This window comes from Mastigoproctus giganteus, unplaced genomic scaffold, assembly GCF_048544385.1.
Source record: "Mastigoproctus giganteus isolate SK-2022 unplaced genomic scaffold, ASM4854438v1 scaffold_33, whole genome shotgun sequence".
In the NCBI taxonomy this organism is placed as follows: Eukaryota; Metazoa; Arthropoda; class Arachnida; order Uropygi; family Thelyphonidae; genus Mastigoproctus; species Mastigoproctus giganteus.
Window position 1 is genome coordinate 7,360 of NW_028328310.1, and position 23,539 is coordinate 30,898.

At 33.7% G+C, this 23,539-nt stretch overlaps 2 protein-coding genes across 2 annotated transcripts in view; one reads left to right on the plus strand and one right to left on the minus strand.

Annotated features, from left to right (window-relative positions):
* Positions 1-769: 769 nt before the first annotated feature.
* Positions 770-23,524, plus strand: LOC150074862 (STAGA complex 65 subunit gamma-like; the record flags this gene model as incomplete). The annotated part of the gene is made up of 6 exons (XM_090389453.1): positions 770-922; positions 2,453-2,574; positions 3,747-3,931; positions 12,569-12,778; positions 15,634-15,801; positions 23,492-23,524. Coding segments are annotated over 6 exons (854 nt in total), but the record flags the coding sequence as incomplete, so codon positions are not given.
* Positions 4,587-23,539, minus strand: part of LOC150074863 (trafficking protein particle complex subunit 2-like) — a 55,780-nt gene continuing 36,827 nt past the window's right edge. The window contains exon 5 of the mRNA XM_090389455.1: positions 4,587-4,769. The gene's annotated coding sequence lies outside the window, so the exon portion shown is untranslated. The remainder of the gene's footprint in view (positions 4,770-23,539) is intronic.

A 23,539-nucleotide genomic window follows, 5' to 3' on the forward strand; every position in this document is an offset into this window, starting at 1 on the left:
TGGATCTTTTCACAGATAAGATTGTTCTCTTAGTTTGATGCATGATTAATATGAAAAGGTGGGGGCATGTTGTATGAAGTCATGAAATTTTTGGATATGGTGTATACATAGTAAGAATAGGATTGGTTATCTGGTATTTTTTAAATGTAAATGTAGTTTGATATTTGGGTTCCCATAGTTAACATTTTCCTATATAAAGGATGATAATTGTGCCTGGATTATGATTTGTTCCTACAGTGAAATGATTTATAATTTTACTTAAACTAAAAATAAAATTGCAGATCTTTTATGAAATTATATTAGCTTTGCTAATATTAAGGTGCCCTAGAAAAGACAGGCAGTAAACATCACATCACTTTGGCTTTTATAAATGGATCCTGGAGATGTCCCATTTTTTTCAAGTGTGTATTTTGTCCTTTTTCATCTCCAGAATTTATTTTGTGATTTTCATCCCTGAAAACCTTGTCACTTAAACTTTTCACTTTTGAAAACTTGTCACACAAATGATAATACCAGTGCAAGTTCAGATATACTGATTGATTCAAAAAAAGAAAAACAATTTTTAAAATCATAGATATGAAAACTGCATTTATTATGGTTGGGACATTCACAGATCTGTTCATCTGTGTATCAAACTTGGCTGTAAAATGTTTACCTCAACAACAAGTCGAGGTAAACACTTCTATATATGTATCATTTGGTATTTGATAATTTACTGCTATGTGCAAGGTTAGTATTCCATGAAGATTTGAAACTGTTTACCCAGTAGATAATCACATAAGAAAACTGACTCGAACCTTCATTGTTTTCAGTGATTTTGTATTGGGAAGAGGAAAAGCACCTCCTGAATTGGGATTTCAGATAGTTCGCCAGCTACTTAGAAAATCGATTGCAGCAATATGTGCTCATGCAGGCTTTGATAGTATGTATTTATGTGTGATATTTTTTTTATTTATGTGTGTTTGCCAATGCTTATTTTAGTGATTAACTGAAATTGGTGAACCTACCAATATTTACACTTAATTTTATTGGGAAAACAATATTTAAAAACTAAATAATTATTCCTTTATTCTAATCAGCATTTTTCCAGCAAAGACCTCCAATTTTCAGAAAATAGGCATCCTCTCAAAGGACTATGCCATTTGTATATATATATTATGGACTTTACTTGAATAAGTGATGATAAAAGTTTTCCCTATAATTACAGGATCAGGTATTTATGAATTCATCAACTGTACTACATTTAATAACTTCTGCATACCATATCTTATCACCATAGAATAACCAAATAAATGAGACAACAAAACACAATTTTTTTATTATTAAAACAAGAACAAGTGATTATATATAGATGTATTAACAATTCTAGAATGAATTATTTTTCTTTGAATAATATTTATAGAATCCACTTGATAGTTTATCAATGCTAAACATTAAAATTGAATTTTGCTGATATTACTGAACATCAGTAACATTGCTGTTGATACTGGTAGGCTCCAAGGAAAAGGAGGGGACAAGAAATGGGAGAAAGTATGGAGTAATAGATGGGAAGTAGGTGATTATCCAATTGTATAAAGTGATGGTTAGGCCACATCTTGAATACTGCATATGATTTGGAAATTTCATTTTAAGATGGATATAGTTCTGTAGGAAGGGGTGCAGAAAAGAGTAAAAAGATTAATTGGAGACACAAAAGGGTATCCTTATCAAGGAAAATTTGAATTCCATAAAACCTGTGTGGTGGTTCAAGTGTATAAGGCTTTAAAAGGTTACATAAACAAAATGCTGATGGCATCATTACTCTTTCTCTGATGACCCAAACAAAGGGACATTAAATTTAAATTTTATAAAGGATGGTTCCAGACAGAGGTGCAGAAATCTGTTGCTATCCAGAGAATAATTTATTATTGGAATAAAATTCTGTGTAGTGTTTTTTGACTAATATATTGGTGTTAGACATAACATAAGTTAACAAACTGGAAAAAAATGAAAAAATATTATATTTACAGTTTCTTTTTTTTTTTTATCCCAATTGATTAAAAACTGGCTTTCAAAAAATTAATTAAATTAAAGATAATGAATATGGGTAGACATGGAAAGTTGTAACTGTTTTGTATAATAAAAATGACAGTTATTTATTCAAACCCACTGGCAAATGTGTGGTGGTCATTTTTTGAATTCCTACTCCCCTTTTTTTATTTATTTATTATAGCTCTTTTGTGCTCTAAAACCACTCTTTCCACCTGGTCATAATTCATAGCACCTTTCAAGGAGAGATTTTTTTTTTCTTGGTTTCTATTAAAAATTTAAGATCTCTCTATTGAAATGTCCCTAATGTATCTTACGTTTTTACACACTGTAAAAACTTACAGATAAAGGATAAATTTTATATAAGCATTTTTTTCATTTTTTATTAAAACAAGAACATTTTAATATAATTTAATTTCCACAGCAAGTACAGAAACTGTATTGGATACGTTTACAGACATTGCTCATGAACATAATCTTCGGATTTGCCGACTTTTAAGATTTGCAGTTGATAAGGAAGCACTAACTGGAAATACTGGCTTTGTGGTAAGTAATTGTAAATATTTTTCATTTTCAAAAAATGTAAAAACTATTTTTTTTTTTTTTTTTTTTGACACAAAAATCCTATTTTTCCTTTTCATTTTAAATAGAGCATCTATTTAATGTTACCTTGCTTGTCTATTTAATGCTTAAAAAAAATTGATATAAATTTCCATTGATTTTACAAAAAGTAAAATAAAATTGTAAAGTGATGAAAATTATATTTTTATTCAAACAAAACAAAACAAATATTAAGAAATTGTATTTAAACATGTTAAAATTATAAAAGTTGGCCATATAAAGAAGAAATCAAATAACAGATTCTCTCACTAACGTGGATTTGTACACTTCCCACAATCAACTTTTCATCAGTAACACAGGCGTCTCCGTAGCCAGGTGGGAAGGAGCAGCAGTGCGTAGCACACGCTTCTTGATTAGACAGGGGTTCGAGCCCGTCACCACCAAATACGGAGGATGCGGAAAGGTCAGGGAATGACCACCGCATATCCAGGAGCAATATGGCCTTAGTTGCTAATGCTCCTAAAAACCAAATAACAAACAAACAAACATCAGTAACACAAAGAGTTTATAGCAAAGAAAACATAAAAGCACATGGTGGGTATCGGATATTTTCAGACAGTGAAAACCATACTTTACTATTATCAAAGTACACACCATAGTTGTTAGAGAAGATAAAGTTGTCATAATACAGTATTAACTATTGGAAAAAATTTAAAAAAAAAAAAAGTCAAATACTCTGTGCCCAATCCAAAAAAAAAAAAAAAAATCCAAATCATATTGGGTCTGATGGCCATCTAGACTAATTTTATTTAAAAAAATTGTCTATGACACTACAGTAGAGCCCACTGTAGCCTAATGCTTAAAAAAAAAAAAAAAAAAAAACCCAAGACACAGACACCTTATGTTTCAGAATGCCATTCTGGCTGGAGAGAGAAACCAATGTACCTCTTTTGATGTTGGTAAAGTCAAAAGATCAGTGACTATTACCTGGCCAAAATTAATGTTGTTCTTTATGTTTGAATTATTCAAAAGCTCTTCATTTAATCTAGATGTTTCTAAATAACTGATATTTCATCATGTGATCAAATTAAATTTCACTAGAAAATTTTCTTTGCTCTGTCTGTCTGTCTTCATTAATGTATTTTTCAATATTTCAGGATGCAATGGAGCAGGTATTCCATGAAATTGGACTTGGTAGTGTCACTGCATTACATCACTTTTATCAGAATAGAATAGTAGGCTATCATAATCATATATTAAGAACATGTCAACAGCTAACTGAAGAATATGAGAAGCTTCGAATTCCTGAAGTAAAGCCCCCTGAAGATGCTAAAATTATAAAGTGCGTTATCTTTTTTATATTTTATTATATTTCATAATGAAAATGTTCATAAAATACATGTATGTTAAGTAGCTATGTAGAGAGCAATGTTTTTTATTTGCAATAATTCATGTTTAAGTTCTCTTGTCAAATATGAATTACTGCAGAGTCTGTAAATATTAGTCTACAAAAAGCACTGACTATTTATAAATAGTTATAAATGGCCACTGCCCTTCACAGACTAATGTTATGAGTGGGATTCCACAGGATTCAGTGTGGGGCCCCTTACTCTTTCTAATATTATTTGTACATATAAAATTGAATGTTACCTTCTGATACCAGGAGATGGTAGCAGATATTACAGTATATCAGGTAATTTGAAATGTAATGTATTTTGTGATCACTACTTTTTCTCAACCAACAGTATAGGATTTTTATATGAATTTTAGTGTGCATTATTAGAAAATTCAGTCTGAATTGAGTCTCCTAGCTTGCATAATTCAAAAACAACTGCTGGCAAACATCATTATAACAAAAATGGAGATAGTAAAAATTTATTAGTGTACTGCATATGATATCATTATAAGTATATAGAACCTTTAAATTTTATATTTCTATTCGTTCCCAGTAATTGGGTAGAATCACTGAGAATTCATGTAACTATAATTTACATTATGGGTGCACGCGTAATCCATTTTACGTACACTGCAGGAAAAAAAACTGATCGCTAATGATACAAAAACATGTGATTTCCCAACGCAAGTGCTGTGCATCTTCAATTCACTGCCCATACATGCTCAATTTGAAAGAGAATGACTGAATATGCTTCAGAGAAACAATACTTTTGCAACTGGAGGATCTAAAAAAAAATAATTATTCTTTAAGAATCACAAATGAGGAATGTTAAATCCTTTTAAATTTCTTACATGTAATAACAAATATTGCCAAATTGCATTTTTGCTGCCATTATTTTTATTGTTTAGTTTTACATAAAATATGGATACTCTCTTTCTAAAGAAAGAGAGTATCCATATTTTGGGATATTATTTACTGTTTAATTTTGACAATGACATTTCTCTCTTCTAAATAAATAAATAATTTTTTTTTTTTCTGTTTATACTCCGGCACGACAACCAAGTCAGTAGAGTTTACAATAAATTGTCAAAACAAATATTTATCGTATTTAGTAGTCACGGGCGTGAACCCCAGTCCACTCAAGGAACGCGTGCTATGCACTCTCACTCCTGACCACTGGGCTACGTCAGGCTAGCACTGCTGCTCATTCATTAAACTTAGTAGCATAACTGAACTATTCTTGTAATTACACAGAGTACTCGTGTGAACTGCTGAGTAGTAATTTCATGTTACTTCAGAGCAGGTCAGAGAGAAAATACTCAGTATGTAGATACAACTGTAAAACTGTACTTTTGATTACAGTTGTGAAATTTTATCTTTGTTGTGCAGAATTAATTCTATTTTTCATGGGCATAAATTAAGTTACTATTTAAGGAAGATGAAGCTGCTTCTGGAGTTTCTCTCTTTTTTCAATACCGCTTTGCCAAACCAAGTAAAAAAGATATAAAATTTGGTAATATCTGAATATGAGATGCCACTAAACACGATGGCAAGTTAGTTTCCTATTACAGGTTCCTTGGGGGAATCTACCATTGTTATGCCTACATGTTTATCAAATAATAGTTGAGTGACAAACAATCAATGGATTAATTTATTATATAATAAAACACTTAATTTTGATTGGATCTATTTTATGTGCAAAATTTGGGTGTGCTTCATTTCTTCCATTCTCCCTCTGCACATGTTGTGGCCATGTTTCATGGCAAATTTTTTCAGTCCACTGTGATCATGGGTTGCAAAATGATTACAGTTAACAGTGTCAAATATTTACCTAGGATAAAAGAGAAAACATGATTATGAAGTGTACAGAAAGCAGTAATGCAAATGTTACCTTTTTGTATGGATTACAAACATTAAACAACAGTAATATCCCAAGGGATGGATTCTTTCTCTCAGCAGGTTTGTAAAATTATACATAATAAACAACACAATCCTTATTTTAATTATACATCTTGTACACATCAAACTGTTTTACTAGTAATGGCAGCAAAAATTAAACTTGGCAATCTTATCAAATATGAGAAACTTACTGAATTTTTTCACTAATGTATAATGTTTTATATGAGAATCATGAAAATTCTACATAATGTTAATAAGAGTACCTGAATAAAAAAAATTTCTTAATTAATAGCAACATGTTCTGAACTAGTAAATTTTGAATGTACAAGTTCAGAACATGTTTGTAAATTTTAAATTTAAATGTACCAAAATACATACATTTAAATAAAAATGTACATATTTCGATACCTTGAACTTTGAATTAACTAGATTCTGTGCAGTATACATTAATACATTAAAATAAATTGGAGACACAAAATAAATTGTCTCCAATTTATTTTAGACTTTGTTAGGATAAAGTAGTCCTTAAATGAAGCAAAATGGTCAAGCAGTACAATCCCATATTCAGAAATCCCTGAAAACTTCACTACTTATCACTCCTGAAGTTCTGTTGTTATCAGTGCCTGTGTCTTAGGAGTTAAGATGAAAGTTTCCTAAACCAGAAGAAGCCACAAGTTTGGGGCTATGGTGTTTAAAAAAGAGATTTATATTTTTACTTTTATATTTTCATTTTTGTTTGATTTTCTGTTTCATTTTCCTAAACTATTTTTTTCCTAAATGTTTTTATTTCCCTTGTAAAAATGTTTCAACATAGTTATACAGTGACTAGTTTGAATACTCAACTTGTAGTTGATGCCTGTAGCCATGTTCATGACCCCCTATCATGAAGACTTCTTCAGTGGCACTTGAAATTAAAATACAGCAGGCCCCCATTATAATGTGGTTCACTTTACACTGATTCACTATAACGCTGTTTTTATATTATAACCCATATCTGACTATAATGCTGTCACAGATCACGATAACACTCTTTTACAGATTGCATTTTTGGCATATTTAACGAAATCTTTTCATTTGATGGAGTCGATAGCTTGAAAATGAATAGCAAAACAGCATTAAAACGTTTCCCACGCCAACTTGAGAAATTTTTCCATGCTCAGTGAAATTTTCTCGCACACTAATTTAATGCAGTACAGTGACCTGTTACGTAGTTCTGAGATCAACATTTTTAAAAAATATCAAGTATATTGCTTGTAATATTTGCGTTATATGCATTTATCCGAAGTCTAGTCATCACTCAGTACAGTATTAGACATTGTGCGTAACGGACAGTTTACTCAAACATTGTATCATAATTAATGCAAAACGCAGTTACATTTTCGAAGACTTAATAATGACCGATAAGAATGAAAAAGCGAAAATTAAATTAGACATTTTGAAGCGAATCAGTTCCGGTCAACGACAAGCGGATGTGTGCCATAATTTAGGACTTTCAAGTTTAACTGTAAGAACAATTATAAAAAAATAAAGAATTAATTTTAGCAGCAGGAAAGATAGCTGTTCCACTGCAAGGAACTAGGGCTAGGCCGGCTATTAGGATTGAAATGGAAAGACGTTAACTAATTTTATCGAAGATAATATCCAATGCAGAATTCAGTTAAGTTAAATATTATAAAAAAAAAAAAAAAAAAGAGAGAGAAAGAAATTAGCCAATATGATCTGAAGAAAACTCACCAAAAAAAAAAAAAATAATAAAAATGTGGAACCATTTAAAACTGGTAAGGGTTGGTTGAATAGATTTAAAATCCAGGGAGAAGCCTCAAGTGCAGATCAAGGAGCTTAAACTTTCAAAAAAGAACTTGTTAAAATTATTGAAGAGGAGTATTATGTGTTATACTTCTCAACAAGTTTTTAACATAGATGATGCAGGACTTTGCCTAAAATAAGTTTCATATTGAAAGAAGGAAAAAACATGCCAGGTTTCAAAGCAGTGAAGGATTGGTTGACTTTATTGTTAGATGGTAACACTGTGGGGGATTTAAAATTAATACCCCTTTTAGTTTATTTGGAAGAGGGCCAAAGTTCAACTCAAAATCGACACATTTTTCATGATTAAATTAAATCAATTTAGATCAATTAAATTCATGATTTTAATTGGAATTTTAAGTTTAATTTTGATATGTAAGTAGTTACCACATAATTATATACGTGTGTAATGCAGAATATTTTATATGTACAAATATTTGAATATTAAATATTTTGACCGACATTTGTTCATCTTTTCACTACCATTTATTATTGATTAGAAAATATTCTATGGCACCGACTGCAACTCAACAATACATATGTTACATTATGGGAATGCGGCACTCGCTTAGTGCGGATTCACTTAGCGCTCTTTTTCCAGAACGAATTATCAGTGTTAAGCAGGGATCACCTGTAATGTTTGCATTTATAACTTATTACATTAGTTATTTAATATATATATCGGTTAAAAAACTATGAAATTATTTGCAGTTCTCCGAGTACTGGAGCCTTAACTGAGGAGAGAACAACATAGAATGGGAACTGCTGTGAGACAAACAAAAGTTATTATCCAATCAGACTGCTCATTTTGTTTCAGGGTCACACTATAAAATTTGTTAGGTGAAGCCCGTTTTCCCTCATGTGGAGCCTCCATTTCTCTGCTATTCTAGTAGATCTGTGCATTCCACTTGGAAGGGATCCCTTTGCTGCAGGTGCCAGATCTAGGACTGGTGTCACTGGATCTGAAAAGAAGTACAGTAAACCCTTGCTAATCCAGTTACAGTTAATCCGAATGTCAGATAATCCTGACCGAAATATGAAAAATTCTGTTCACAGTTGAGTACTTTGAAAGACACACAGGATTTAGGAAGTCTGATGAGTAACTCTTTGCAAGTGCAACATACATTACATTGTCTTGCGTGTTGTTCAGTATCATTGTTGACCGAGTCGAATAGATGTTATTGCTTATATCACTTCATTTGCACTCTTCTTAATATGTATACATGTGCATAAGTTAACATATTTTATATAATTATGGGTTATAAAGAATTAAAAAGTGAAATAAAAAGAAAACACTTTAGTTTAACTATCATTAACAAGCCCAAAGTGATAGAGCAACTTGAAAATGATGTTCCTGGAAAAAAATAATTGCTGAAGAATTTGGTATTGGCCAACAGGCTGTGTCAGATATTAAAAAGAATCTATAAAGACATTTCCTTTAAAATTCGATGTGGGGAGTGATAAAAGCAGTGTATCAAATATACAGCATTAAAAAAGCCAAAAGAAGTGTTGCTGAAAGATGTTGTATTTAAGTAGTATTCCCAGTAATGATCAAGTTGCTGTTGTTGTTTGGTTTTTAGGAGCATTAGCAACCAAGGCCATATTGCTCCGGGGATATGCGGTGGTCATTCCCTGACCTTTCTGCATCCTCCGTATTTGGTGGTCACAGGCTCGAACCCCAGTCTAATCAAGAAGCGTGTGGTATGCACTGCTGCTCCTGCCCACCTGGCTATGGAGGCGCCGATCAAGTTGCATTGGCATGCGACGCCAGCACCACCTGATAAATGTATAAAAAGACAATACATTTATCCATCAATCGATGGATAAATGTATTGTCTTATTATAGTTTTTAAATAAAAGCTCTACAGTGGTATTTTTTATTTTCATCAGCACTGCCTATATCATTAAATTTTCCATTTATTTGTGTACTAAGTTTTTTTTTTTTTTATCTTTTGCTTCACTAATCCGGATTAGTAAGGATTTACTGTATAACCAGAATCTGGAGCAAGGGGAATGGAAATGGCAGGGAAGGCTGAAAAGAAGGGAGGGAGGTGTGTTCAGCTCATTTCTGTTTATATTGGAGGGGTTGGAGAGGATTTTGAAAGCAAGTCTCTTCTCTCTTGCAAAGACTTTGGAAGCTTTTAAGTTGAAGCTGTGGCCTTCAAAGCTGCTGTGGAATGCTACATCATTGGCGGCTGTGTTATGCCTCATGTGGTCTGCATGCTTCCTCATTTTGGCATTTGATTTCCTGTGATGGCCGACAGGTCATTTTTGCACTGGAAGGTGACCTTGTAGGCCATTTCTATTTACATTGGACAGGTTGAAAAGGATCTTTAAAGCTTTCATACAGGCTCTCCTCTTCTAGTGTCATTTTATTACAAGAATTTTTTTGAGATTTTAAGTTAAAGTTGTAACCTTGGTTTCCAGTCCTGGGGCTAGGGAAGGAATGGCTGTGAGGTGTTGTTTTAGCTTCCTATTTCACTGAACCTGTACCTTGCCTCTTTTACTTGTTGGCTAGCCTAGTGATCTTATCCCATCTAGTTAGCCATCTTATTCCATCTTGACTGGTCCTCTTGCATATCTGCCTTAAATTGGTATATTTTCCTTTGTGGTTCTTTCAATCAGTTATTAATAGCTTATTTTTTGAAGCAGAAGTTTTGTGCATCTAATCTCGTGTTCTAAGGACTGCAGATTCTTAGATGATGCCTGCTTTTATAGAAATGAGATGACTGAAGCAAAAGTTAAGAATACTCCTGTGTCAATAGGTTTGTGGTATATGGTGGAGAAGATGGTGTTCGTGTTAATAAGTACATCCAGGAAGGGGATGAAATTATCTTATTCCAATTCCAGGAGAAAGGCTCTGCTGGAATCCTGTAAGTGTTGAAAAAAATCCAATCAAAATATCTTTGCTGTGGCTCCATAAAATAAGAATATCAATATTATCATGCCAGAGCTTACACGTGTATGCGTAGAAAGAAAGGGCAGAAAATTCAAAATCTGCCATGAAAAGTATCCTCTTCCACAATGATCTCTATTGCTCTAGTTCAGGATTATCAGATTCAAGCTGATCTTGGCCAAAAGCATTCAAGCACAACCTGAGCAGGTTTGATGTTAGTACTCCCCCCCCCCCCCCAACAAGACCTACATGAAATGTAGGACATGCAAGTGGAAAAACTTAGACCAGTTTCTTAACCATAGTAGTAGACTTAGGAAATATTTGACTGACCTTTTTCAGGCCAGCATGAAATCGATAGGATAGCAAGCCATTCTCCAACTCAACACCAAGCTGCCTGAAAATTGTCAGGATACTTAACTCCAGCCAGCCAAGCTTTAAGAAAACTGATCTGCAATCAATCACAATAGAAGAAAGGATGGAAGCTCTCTACTGCTGAGGTTAGCAGGCTGATGAAAGGGTTACAAATTGCACCCATGCCTAACAAATCACCACCACCACTACTCAACATGTTGGACCACCTGGAAAGAGAGCCTGCTGCTGATGGTTACAGGCCCACAAACTAAAAGTCTTGCATTTAATATATTATGGCACACCAAGAAGACCAATTGTACTGAGATATATACAACACAATTTCAGATTGCTAAAAAATTTGGTGCTGCTCATCTCAACAATGCAAACAAAAATTCTGGAGTAATCATTTTAGACTAGGCTAACTATGATGACTCAAAGATTCACAATCTAAGTGATGAAAATGTATATTCCAAACTTGAAAATCCTAAAAAACAACTTGAAAAATGGGTGAAGCAAAAACTTTAGGAACTCCTCACTGCCAAAAAAAATTGACAAATGTGTCAACACCAAAAATTGCTAGCCTGCTAACATCTGTTGGAATATAAAAAGAAAATATACCAGCCAAACTTGGAAAATGTCACCCATATCTGGCTCTGGCAAAAAAATTGGCTAACATTTCTTACATAATGCTCACAAACACACAAAAAAAAAAACTCAACCACCTTCTTGGCAAATGCATATCTAGAATGTTCCTTTATCTAAGCTTGCTAACATACACCCAATGTCTAAACCTGTCAGAATGTTCCCTTATAACAAAGGGAACATTCTGGCAATCTTATATACTGAGTCTGCTTACCAGTATTCACTCCCTGAAGGAGGTTTATTGTCAATCTTCCAGTGATGAAAGCTAAGGCTACCTGAGAGTTTAAAATTCTGATGGAGCTGATATTCAGGTCCCACTTGTGAGTGAAGTGCATCGCATTTTAGCCATTTTGGTTGTTGATTGATCTGCAACAACCAAATCTGCTGCTCCTTCACATTTGGTGGGATTTTTAGTAACTTTTAATATCTGCCCTCCACTCTAGTGACCATGCCATATGCAAGTTCTAAAAATAGTATTAATTGGACCAAATAATACAACAGCACAAATTTATTCTGTATCAGTCAAAAAAAAAATTGATTGCAGTTTGCCCATTGCTAAGAAAAAAAAAAGTTAAATATTCAATTCTGCATTGAACTTTGTCAGACTCTCTATTCCAACTAGTTTGTTGGAATAGAGAGTCTGCCCAAAGGTGGTGCTGGAGGTAACTGCCAAGTGTGAACCAAAGTAAACTTGGTTCACACCCAAGTAACACTGAATAGGCATCACACAGAAATGGCCAATCCTCTGTGCCAGTAGGAAATAAAGGTAAGTAGGCAATACCAGGTAGTAAATTATCTCATCATTTGGTACAATACCATCAGTTTGCTTAGTGAAGGTTTGAATTGAAGAAAACCATATTTAGTCTCCAGGAAAATAATATAATAATTATGAATTATTATTATTTTTTTTTAATTTTTTGTTCATTGATACAATTTAATGAATTTCTTAAAACTTTAATCATCTTACTTATGATTATTTTTTGTGACAGAGTAAAAGAGGAACCAGTCTCAGATATTCAGTTTCCAGTAATGGAAGAGACTGAAGAAACAGTTCAAGAACAAGCACAAATACCATTACACTTGGAAGAGCTACAAGGTGCCTTGCAAAATATGGAAGCTGATACAACTGCCACATTAAAAGATGAGGATGCCATGAAGTGGCCACCTGGTCAAGGTGTAAAGAAGGAAAATTTCATGCAGTAAGTAATTAAGTAATACTTATTCTAGAATTAATTTAATTGTATTAAAACGTTGACAGTGGTTTTAAAAACCTTGCTCAGTTAGAATTTATAAAGGAATATACACTGAGTGATCACTGAATTATGACCACCCCTATAAATGCAATTGAATGCGACCCGTTGACCACGTGGGGTACAAGAGTACGGAGTTAGTCGACCTATGTAGCATAGGTAAGGTGTCAGTGGTTCAGTAGGTAGTAAAATTCTGAGCATGATGGGTAAAAGGAAGGATTTATTGGACTTTGATAAAGGACAGATTGTGGGGGCTCGACGAGCTGGTGCCTCAATTTCCCAAACAGCTGAACTGGTGGGGTGTTCAAGAGCCGCTGTGGTTAAAGTGTACCAGGACTGGCATGAAAATGGTCAAACAATGACCCAGCAGCAAAACTGCAAAGGTCAGCGAGAGGTGAGTGCCAGGTCCAATGACTCATACAGGTGCAGCATTGTTGAAGAGTTGACTACCCAATGCAACATGGGCCAACCCGAAACAATATCTGCCATGACCATGCATCACACGCTCGCATGTATGGGCTATACCAGCAGACGACCCCTACAGCATCCTCTCCTAACTAAGGTTCATCGGCTTAAAAGACTTGCCTGGTACAAAGAGCATGCAAGTTGGATGTTAGAAGACTGGAAGGTGTGCTGGTCAGATGAGTCACATTTATTCCACACCGTGGATGGTCATCTATGGATTTGGCACCAACAACATGAGGCTCTTCATCCATCATGCATGGTATCAAAAGTGCAGGCCAGTGGAAGCAGTTGTTTCACTGGCAGGAACTTGGACCCCTGGTGTATGTGGAACAACATATCACTGGTCTCTGCTATCGTCAACTGCTTGCTGACTGTGTACATCCCACTATGTTACACTTTTTCCCGAATGGCAATGATGTCTTCCAAGATGACAGTGCACTGAGCCATCGGGCACTTGTTGTGTAGGAATGGTTTGAGGAACACAGTTCTGACTTCCAGCATATCGATTGGCCTCTGAACACCCCCGATATCTATCCCATAGAGCACTTGTGGGATACTATTGAAAGGTATATCAGGTGTCTGGATACACCAATCACCTCCATACCTGACCACATTACACACAGCTTGGATGGCCATACCTCCTGAATGCTTCTGACATCTTTTTGAATCAATGTCACATCGGATAGCTTCCGTACTGAGGGCAAAAGGAGGACCTACAAAGTATTAGGTAGGTGGTCACTCTGTGTAATTTCAGCTTTCTCCTGTTGGTAAATTGTCACCTTTCATTTTTTAACTGAATGGATTGCTGGTGGCACCACCACTATTTTATTGCAGTTGTTTTTCATGCAAAAAATTTTAATGCAGGAAGAACTGTTTGCCCCAGTTGTCTGTTCCAAGAATGTCAGCTTGCTCACTATTTGACTGATTTAATACCCATACCTCTTTAAACTAAAGATGAATCAATTTTTCTCTTCCAGAACAATAAAAGAGAACATACTAGTCAGATGCACTGACCATTTCTGGATAGAACTTGCTGTGATTGGATAACACTTCCTTCATTGCTCCCAACAAAATTAATTCTTGCAGCGACTTTGAAAGGGTCATCTTTATTGAAAACGATGTCTTACCAAACTTGAACTTAACCCTGACTCACTGACTTTTTATTCTTACAGAAAATGCTCATGTACAATTATATATTTTCACACCTGCCAAATTTTATGGAAATTATATGCTTCATGCTTTTCCAGAAAGTTAATGATACTTCTAGATTTCAGTCAAGTTTGCAATATGTTAGACGGCACTGCTCATCTTTAGAATAAAGTACGGCATGTGTTGAGCAGAAGGTCTATTGTGTGGTTTAGGTTCCCTGTTAATATCAAGTAATGCTGAAATTTGTTTTTTATGATTTGTGCCCAAGTATACTTGCTAGTTTTTATAAAGTATTTCAAATCAGTTCTCTTAATTAGTATTAGCAAAGATGCAAGAAAGCAAACTATCAGTATACAAATCACTTTGATGGTACTTGTAAACTTGCACTAACAATTTTTAAAAAAAATTGTTTTTTACCATATTTAAAGAATGGATGGGGGAAAAAAATGAATGGAAAAAAACCGAACTTTTTTTGACATTCATAACATGTCCCTGTACCTGTCTCACCGGTCTTTTGTAAGCAGTGCATGTATGATTTAAAAACATGCAATTTATTTTCTTGGAAACATTCTTTAATTATGCTCGTTTTTAATAAATTTAATTATTTTATTAATCTTTACTGCTTTATAAATTGAGAGAGGGTGTCATCCATGGGCTGTAATGTTGGAATTTTCAATTACGTTACAGCAGGTTTTCAAACCTGTGTTTGTTAGTGGTTTATTATTATTATTATTTTTTTTTTAAATAGCTATCTGAACAATTATGACAAACTATCACGGTCATATTCTTTCAACAAGTTTTTTTTTAAATTCTGATTTTGCTATTTTTTTGGGAAAAGAAAGATGGGGAAACCCCATGGCAACAACTCCAGTATGATGGTGAGATGGAGCACCAAGGGGAGGCAGATTCAAGTGAAAAATCTAGAGCAGAGTTGGCTAGATGTGTTGAGCTATGCCTCAACAATTTGACTTATGCTAAATAAAAATATAAAAAAGATTGTAATTTTGATATTTTTTTAAAATAAAAACATCAAAGACTGCCTTCAGTACTTTTAATTTGGGGAAGGGGGAATCAAAAATGTGAACTTGTTGTTGATTTATATTTAATTCAAAATTCAGAATGAATTATCTATTCAAATCAAATATTAAGTGTGTAAATTTAATGAATAACTGTCTGATATTTTTCACTAGGGGTAAAACACCTAATTTAGATCTAGATGAGGTGATCAATGTTGGCGATTCTCCATTACATTCAGCTGGAGACATTGATATTTCTCAAGGAATTCCATCAGTTGCAGTATCAGACACAATGTCACCAGGTATGGAAAATACTCGGATAGGAAAACCCCCAAAGAAAAAGTATGTTAATTTCTTGTGCTTCATTCTTATATGTGCTTTAAGCATAATATAATTATATATAGTGCTTGCCATAGTTGTATTGCAGCTTCTGAACTAGAATATATTTTAGTGGGGGCAATGCTTTGACCTGATCCTTGTCAAATCTGAGAATGTCAAAATTTAAGTGGTCATATCATAATCAAATTTTAAAAAAAAATACTATTATTTACTGTACATAGTACTGTATAGTGTGTGCCTTACACTGAGGGAAAAGTAGCATTAATATACAATATGTGGAAAAAAAAAAATTATACAGTAGAGTAAGAAACAATGCCAAAAGTTAAATAATTTCTTTATGAAGCCCCAGCATCAAGTTTCTTTAAAAGGAAACCTTTATTGCAATACACAATAACTTATGTTGGAACATAGCAGTCTGTGTGATAATTTTTTTTTTTTTTTTTTTTAGATGGATATTTAAAGGAAAATGGATACTAAATATAAATGTACTTTTCAAATGTTTTTTTTTTTTTTTTTTTTTAATAATAAAGGTTATCCTATATAATCTTTATTAAAATAATGTACATGAATGAACACTGAATTTGTCAAATATAAAGGGATGAAAGTTGCTGTGTTAGGGGAAAAGAGGTTTGCTTAAAGTGATTGATGAATGCGTATATCAGCCTGATATTTCACAGGGCCCAAAAACTTCGATATCATTGAATTGTTAATCTTGTCTATAAATAGTCATAGATAATCTCATGACCTTTTAACTTACAAATACCAAAAATTAATTACCATTTTTTGTGGATTTGTAACAATCATTTGATGGGATAAACCAGAAAAAGTGGATGGAGATACTGAGGATATGGGAATTGTTTGAAGATGTAGTTAAAAAGTAGAGAATGGGGATGGGCAATAGGTACAAGGGCGAGATAAGGGTCACTTCCCACCATTGTTCATTATATGAGGTGTGGCAATAAAGTTTGTGGACTGGTGCTGTTGCAGTCATGCTTGAGTTTGAAAATAAATAGAAGTGGTATGTTGCAGTTCAAACTTCCTCCAATGGATGGTGGTACATTAATTGTCCACTAGGCTGACAGGTTACAAAGTAACAACCAGTTTCATTGGTAGGCAGCATTAACATTCCGTGTCACAATTTTGCAATGCAGCAACGAACGAATATCAACGAATTCTGTTGCTAATTCTGATAACTGCAACAGAACCATAAATGTTTAAAGAACTGTTTATAGTGATGAAACATTAAGTTTTACCAATGTGTTTGAATAGTATAAGAGGTTCAGACTGGCATGAGGATGTTTGCAATGACCCAAAAAGTGGGCATTCAAATTCTTGAAATGAGGTCAGAACTGCAACAGTTTTCATAAAATTTTGGCAAGAGATAGTTGTTTGACTCTCAGAATGATAGCTGATGAGTTGGATATGAATAGGGAGATGATTTATCAAATTCTGCATGAAGATTTGGGGAAAAGGAAGGCCTGTGCAAAAATTATGCCATGCAGCCTCATGGGATGTGCAAGAAGCAGTAGAGTATCATCATGCAAAGACTTCATCCAGAATTCTCAATCAAGGCAATCCTAATTTCCTCCACTGTATTGCCACTGGAGGTGAGTACCCTCAAAGGAAAGAGATTTCAGGATGTTGAGAACAAAGAAAAATGTAATCACTGAACTGAACATATCTCTTTCACTTCACTTCACTTCACTGACCGAAACTTTTAGAATGGTGTGATAAGTGCATTCAGTCGTGTGGTGATTACAGTGAACCCCCGCGAATAGCGGGGGTTACGTTCCTGAGAAATAACGCAAATACTGAGTTATGGCTCCCATAGTAATAAAGGGGTTCTCTGTTCCAAAGTATGAAATATACAAGAAAAACTAGTCTAAAATTTTGTCTATGTATGTATTATATGTACCTTCATAATATGACTATGTACATAGACAGTATATAGTGAAATGCAAGCATATGGCATTGAAATGAAAATAAGAAACAATTTAATATTAAATGTAATATTTATTAGAAATTTCAAACAAATCTTTCAAACCAGCGCCTAATTTTAAATATGTATAAAAAAGATATTAGCCAAAATCTAAATGTTATTATTATTATGTGCCCCACAGCATACACTTATTACAAATCCGTTGAACCACGTGACTACTCTTGTTGCCGCACAGCCAGTGCACTCGTTTAGTGAAAATTCACGCAGTTTCGTTGTGGAGAGCATAGTGTATGCATCAAATCCTTATTTAGCTTACTTAATATTAATAACCGGACAGTACTTATACATTACTTTAATATTTGACTTAAAATGAATACTATGAAAAAGAGTAAAACGTATCATTTTCATCAAGGGTGGGAACTAGAATACTTTTTTGTAATGATAAAAGAAAAACGTTGTTTGATTTGCAATGCTTCAATGGCCATATCCAAAAAAGGAAATTCAGCTGCAATCCATGGTAAATACTAATCGGATTTTCCGCCTAATAATGACCTTAGAAAAAATAAATTAAAAGAACTTAAATCCAGATTATTCACACAATAAAATTTCTTCGTGACACCTAATTTACAATCTAAAGCAGTAACTATTGCATCATTTAAAGTGATTCATCTTCTTGAGAAAAAATAAACCATTTTCTGATGGTCAGTTCATCAAAGACATATTTTAGAAATAACAGATTCTCTTTTTGAAAATTAAAAAAAAAAAAAAAAAAATGAAATTAAAAGTGCTCTTCAAGATCTGCAACTATCTCGAAATACTGTGATGCAATGCATCGAAAAAATGAGTAAAAATGTGAGCGAACAGTTGCATGCTCATATTGCTAATTTTGTGTACTTTGCTTTACAACTGGATGAATCTAAAGACATCAGTGATACAGCTCAATTGCTCGTTTTTATTCGTCTGGGTTTCGATGATTCTGCCAATAGAGAAGAACTGCTGGGTATGGTTTTGTTAAAAGAAAAACACTAGAGGTCTTGATACATTTAACGCATTCAAAAATTTTATTGAAAAAAATAAATAAATTACCACCATTTAAGCTCGTATCAGTAACAAGAGATGGAGCTAAAACAATGACGGGGCATCTTAGCGAATCGCATTGTGCCAAAAGGATGATGAATTATCAGCTTTTTTTGAGTTACCACTGTAATGTCCACCAACAAGTGTTGCCCAGCAAAAGATTAAATACTAAAAGTGTTATGGACATAGCTTTCTAAATTGTGAATTCCATCAGAGGACAATCTCTTCGAAGGAGACTTTTCAAAATGCAACTCTATGAAAATGAATCAGATGTGAGATGGCCGAGTCGGAGTAAGTTTCTACAGAGATTTCGAAATTTGCTGAATGAAATTTTTAAAAAAAAATTGTTGATCAAAGGGGTGATGATTATAAGCAGCTACAAGATATGGAGTGGTTGTGTGATCTGGCTTTTTTGGCAGATTTTACCAGTAAATTAAGTGACATGATTAGTAGTATTTCTGCATATAAATATCAATTTTTGGCAATGGCTAAGGATCTCAAAGAAAAAAAATTCGATCATTTTGCAAATATGCAAGGTCATTATCAGCAGATACATTGTTCAATACATTTCTTATCCATTTAATCTCGACTTAGATACGAAACAAATTGCAGAAAAAACCGTTGAGATTTTTTACATAGAGAAAATATTACTTGAAAATGAAATTATTACATTGTGAAACGATATCTTCCTAAAAGCCAGGTCATCAGAAAAAGACTTTTGGAAATATGTTTGCTGAGAAAAGTACCCAAATGTAAAAAAATGCAGTGAACTTTTAAATTCCTGTTTTGGTTCCACATATCTATGCGGATCGGCCTTTTCGTATTTGAAACAAAAAAAGGTGAAGAACCGCTCTACTCTTACGGACTTGCATACAGAAGATTCTTTATGGTTGGCCTTATCACAGTATATCACAGTATATCCCCAATTTTGAAAGCATGGCAGATGACATGAAGACACAAACTTTACATGAATTTAAAATAAGAATTCTGAATTCCATTTAATTTTAAAATTTATAAACAACATTTTTCAATATGTGTTGATTAACTTTATTATTAACCTTGTGCAATGAAATTCTTGAGATGGTAGATCTCATCACAAATTCAGTTGGTCACCCCTGGTCTAGATGATCCCATAAAAGCTCTATTGAATTTAAGTCATGCAAATGGAATTTGCAATATCCCCTCTTGGTTTAGTTGCTAGAAAGTCTCTGCACATCATAGAGCTATGCTTCAGGTCATTGTCTTATTGTAAAATAAGATTTCATTCACAAAGTTTAAGTCCAGAACATATTGCATTATGTTCAAGAATGTTTTTATAGCCTTCTTTTAGAATTCTTTCAATTCTGAAAATGTCAGTCACTCCGCAGAAAGAAACTAAACAATGTGGCACCATTATATTTTCAGTTGTCTTGCATAAACTATATTTGGATTCATCCATCCACAGTATATTTTTCTTTTTCTGTTTTAATAAGAATTTTCGGCCACACGACCATGATGTCCTGCTTGTTTAAGACAGTTTTACAATGGATGTACATACGAGAGTTTCTCATTCCTGTTGAACTTTTCTCAGATTTAAGATGCAGCAAGCGGTCAATTGCATTTGAACCCAATGTCTTATCTTGTGCTTATGTTGTTATGATCTATCGTCCTGATCATGGTTTGCCCTTTAAATGAAACAGTTTTTTGCCAATACTTCTCATGGTATAGCTTTCTTTATGCAGAGTTATAATAGCACTTTTGTTTTCAACACTTATTTCTTGCCATGTTTATCAAAATATACAAAACTTACACCAAACTATTTCTGAATGACGGGCGATTGATTTCATAGGTTACAACTCTCACTACTGTATGTACAGTCTGTCCTCGTATAGCACGATAGTTGTGTTCCTAGAAACTCTCGTGCAATGCAAAATCGTGCAATATAAACAACAGGCCCTATGGGAAAAGTGGGGTTAGGTGCCGACCACCCAAGATTGAACACACATTTGGAACCAAAACATTACCAAACACAATAAATAATCGGGTAATTTTAATAACGATTAAAATACGTAATAAAAATATATATTTTTTATTATAATATAATAAAGTATTTTTACGAATAAAATACGTATTTTATTTGTAAAAAATTATTATTTTAAATAAAATAGTCATAATAAAATACTTACGTATTTTATAATACGTAAGTCGTAATAAAATGCTTACGTATTTTATTACGACTATTACGTAATAAAATATTGCTAATGCTTTTGCTTCTATCGCAAGCAAACTTGTTTTTTGTTTGATTTTCTATCCAAACAGATGACAGCCGTTTCATCCCTTCCAATTCTTGTGTCTTAATCTAATGGATTTTAATTACACTTTGAGTTGTTCCTGCTATGAAAGTTGTTTTTATTTTCTCCGCATTCTTTGTAATTCTCGGCGTTGCCTCATTTAGGTCTGCAGCACGTGCAATATCACACGGTCTTTCATTTCGCTCAAAGCGTTTCACAATTTCATATTTTTTTCTCTATCGACAGAGGCGGACTGGCCATAAGCCTTACCCGGGAAATCCCGGTGGGCCGGAGGCCGGTGTGATTTTGGCCATAAACCGTAGTATGAGGCCACTATAAATTTTCCCGGGTAAGAATTTTTTACCCAGTCCGCCTTTGTTTATCGATATTGCTTTTTTTTTTTTTTTTTTTTCTCTGAATCTGCAGTGTCTTCACCAGGACGCTTCCTTTTCACACCTTTTAAGTATTTTACTAATTTTTAGAGAATAAAGCACAATTACAAAATAAGGAGGCACGCTTGATACACATAAACAAAGCTGCGCGCGAGTAGCAACTGAATAAACAACACCGTAAAGGCCGAGATACACTATTAACACCGCACATTTTACTAAAGCACATTTCTGGGGGTTACTACCATAAAACAATAAAAACAATTTCCAGTTTTGTTTCTGCTAGTGGAATCTGTAATAAACTGGTAGTAAACTCCATCTAATTGCATTTGCGATTATATCGATAGCTGGAATTATGTTGGTTTTTACGTTATTATGGTGAAATGTGTTTCCCCTTCACTGATATAGAACACATAAATACATTTTCAGAATCTTCTCTTCATTCCTATCGTGTTGCGTTCGGTTGGGGTGATTCCGCGTTCGACTGCCATTTCTTGTAAACACAAAGGCGAATCGTGCATAAGCGAATTCGGTTCGTGTTATATAAGATAACGTTCCCCTATTTATAAATCGTGTATGATCGAATTCGTGTAATGTAAACACATGTTATACGAGGACCGACTGTATTATAGGAACACACTCTAGAATCATATACGATCTTCAATAATATTGAAACAATACTCCCACTTTCTACCTTATTCAGGAATCTTCTACACCTTTCTGTAATATTCTAGAAATTTCTTAAATAATGTCTTTTGATTTTTATACATAATATAAAATATTCTAGTAAAAATTGGTAAACAAGTTGGTACTATTTTAATAAAAACTTCGAAATTTTATGAAAAATGAAATGTGATTTCAAACTTTTAGGCAGGGTGTACGTGGTCCTAATTCCAGTTTTGAATGAAATCTATTTTCACCTACACTAGATGTATCAGTTGAAGCAACCAATAATTGGGATTCCACCACTCGTATCAGTTTCCCTGATTATTCACTTTATCATTCCTTTAATTTCACAGGCAGTATTTGTGCATGTGTCTGCTCTGATATAGGCTTCCTAATTTGGAATATCCTCATTTTGATGTCATCGGGCTTAAAATCTCTATACTCCATTCCACCAGATTCATCTGCTGCTTCTATTGTTCTTCTAACTTCCACTAATGACTCTGACTTCTTTTCTTTGAAACCCTACTTTCTCCAATCTAACTTTCCTTGGCAATTTTATGTTCCCAAATCCAATTGGCTTCAGTTTTCTAGTTGCACAGAACAAACTGGATGAGATGCCGAAGCTTTTCAAATTTACTAATGACCTCGCTCAGCTTGTTCATTTACTTTTCAGAATACCAGGCAATCCAAACCATACACCCAAACAAGCCGACCGGGCTAGCCGGGTGGGTAAAGCACCTGCCTGGCAACCCAAAAGTCGCGGGTTCGAATCACGCCTCGGGCTTGGATCAAAGTACTGCAAAAACCTTGGGAGGTGCATTATGGTCACAGAAGTCGATGGGCCAATAACTACAAAAAAAAAAAAAAAAAAAAAACACCCAAACAACTATTGATTTTTTTTTTTTTTTTTTTTTTTTTTTTTTTACCCCACAGACAACTCTTCAAAGTATAGTTAGTGTTAGTGATCCTCTAGGGACCTCAGATTTTAACTTGGCGATGGTCTCTTCTCCAATGGACCCCCCCTCCCCCCTCTTTCTCACGTGGTCATTTTTAGCCTTGTGTTGTTTGGCATTACAAAAATGTGAAATGAGATGATCTGTTAGATTTCTATTATTCTTTTCCTTGGTTGAATTAGTTTTAAATTTTCAGATTGCAGTGTTTTTTCAGATCGTGTCAGTAAAATTATTCCAGAAGAGCATGTGATTTTATAAGGTTTGGATTTTCACTTTTCAGTCAATAATGATATATATAAATAGTCTTAAAAAATGGTTAAATACTTTTAATTTATTTTATTAGTAATTAGATTGTGTGTTTATTTAGTAAAATTCTAATTTTAAACATATATTTTATAGGAAGAAGAAACAATAAGCAAAGCTGGATGTAACATGTTATTAATATTT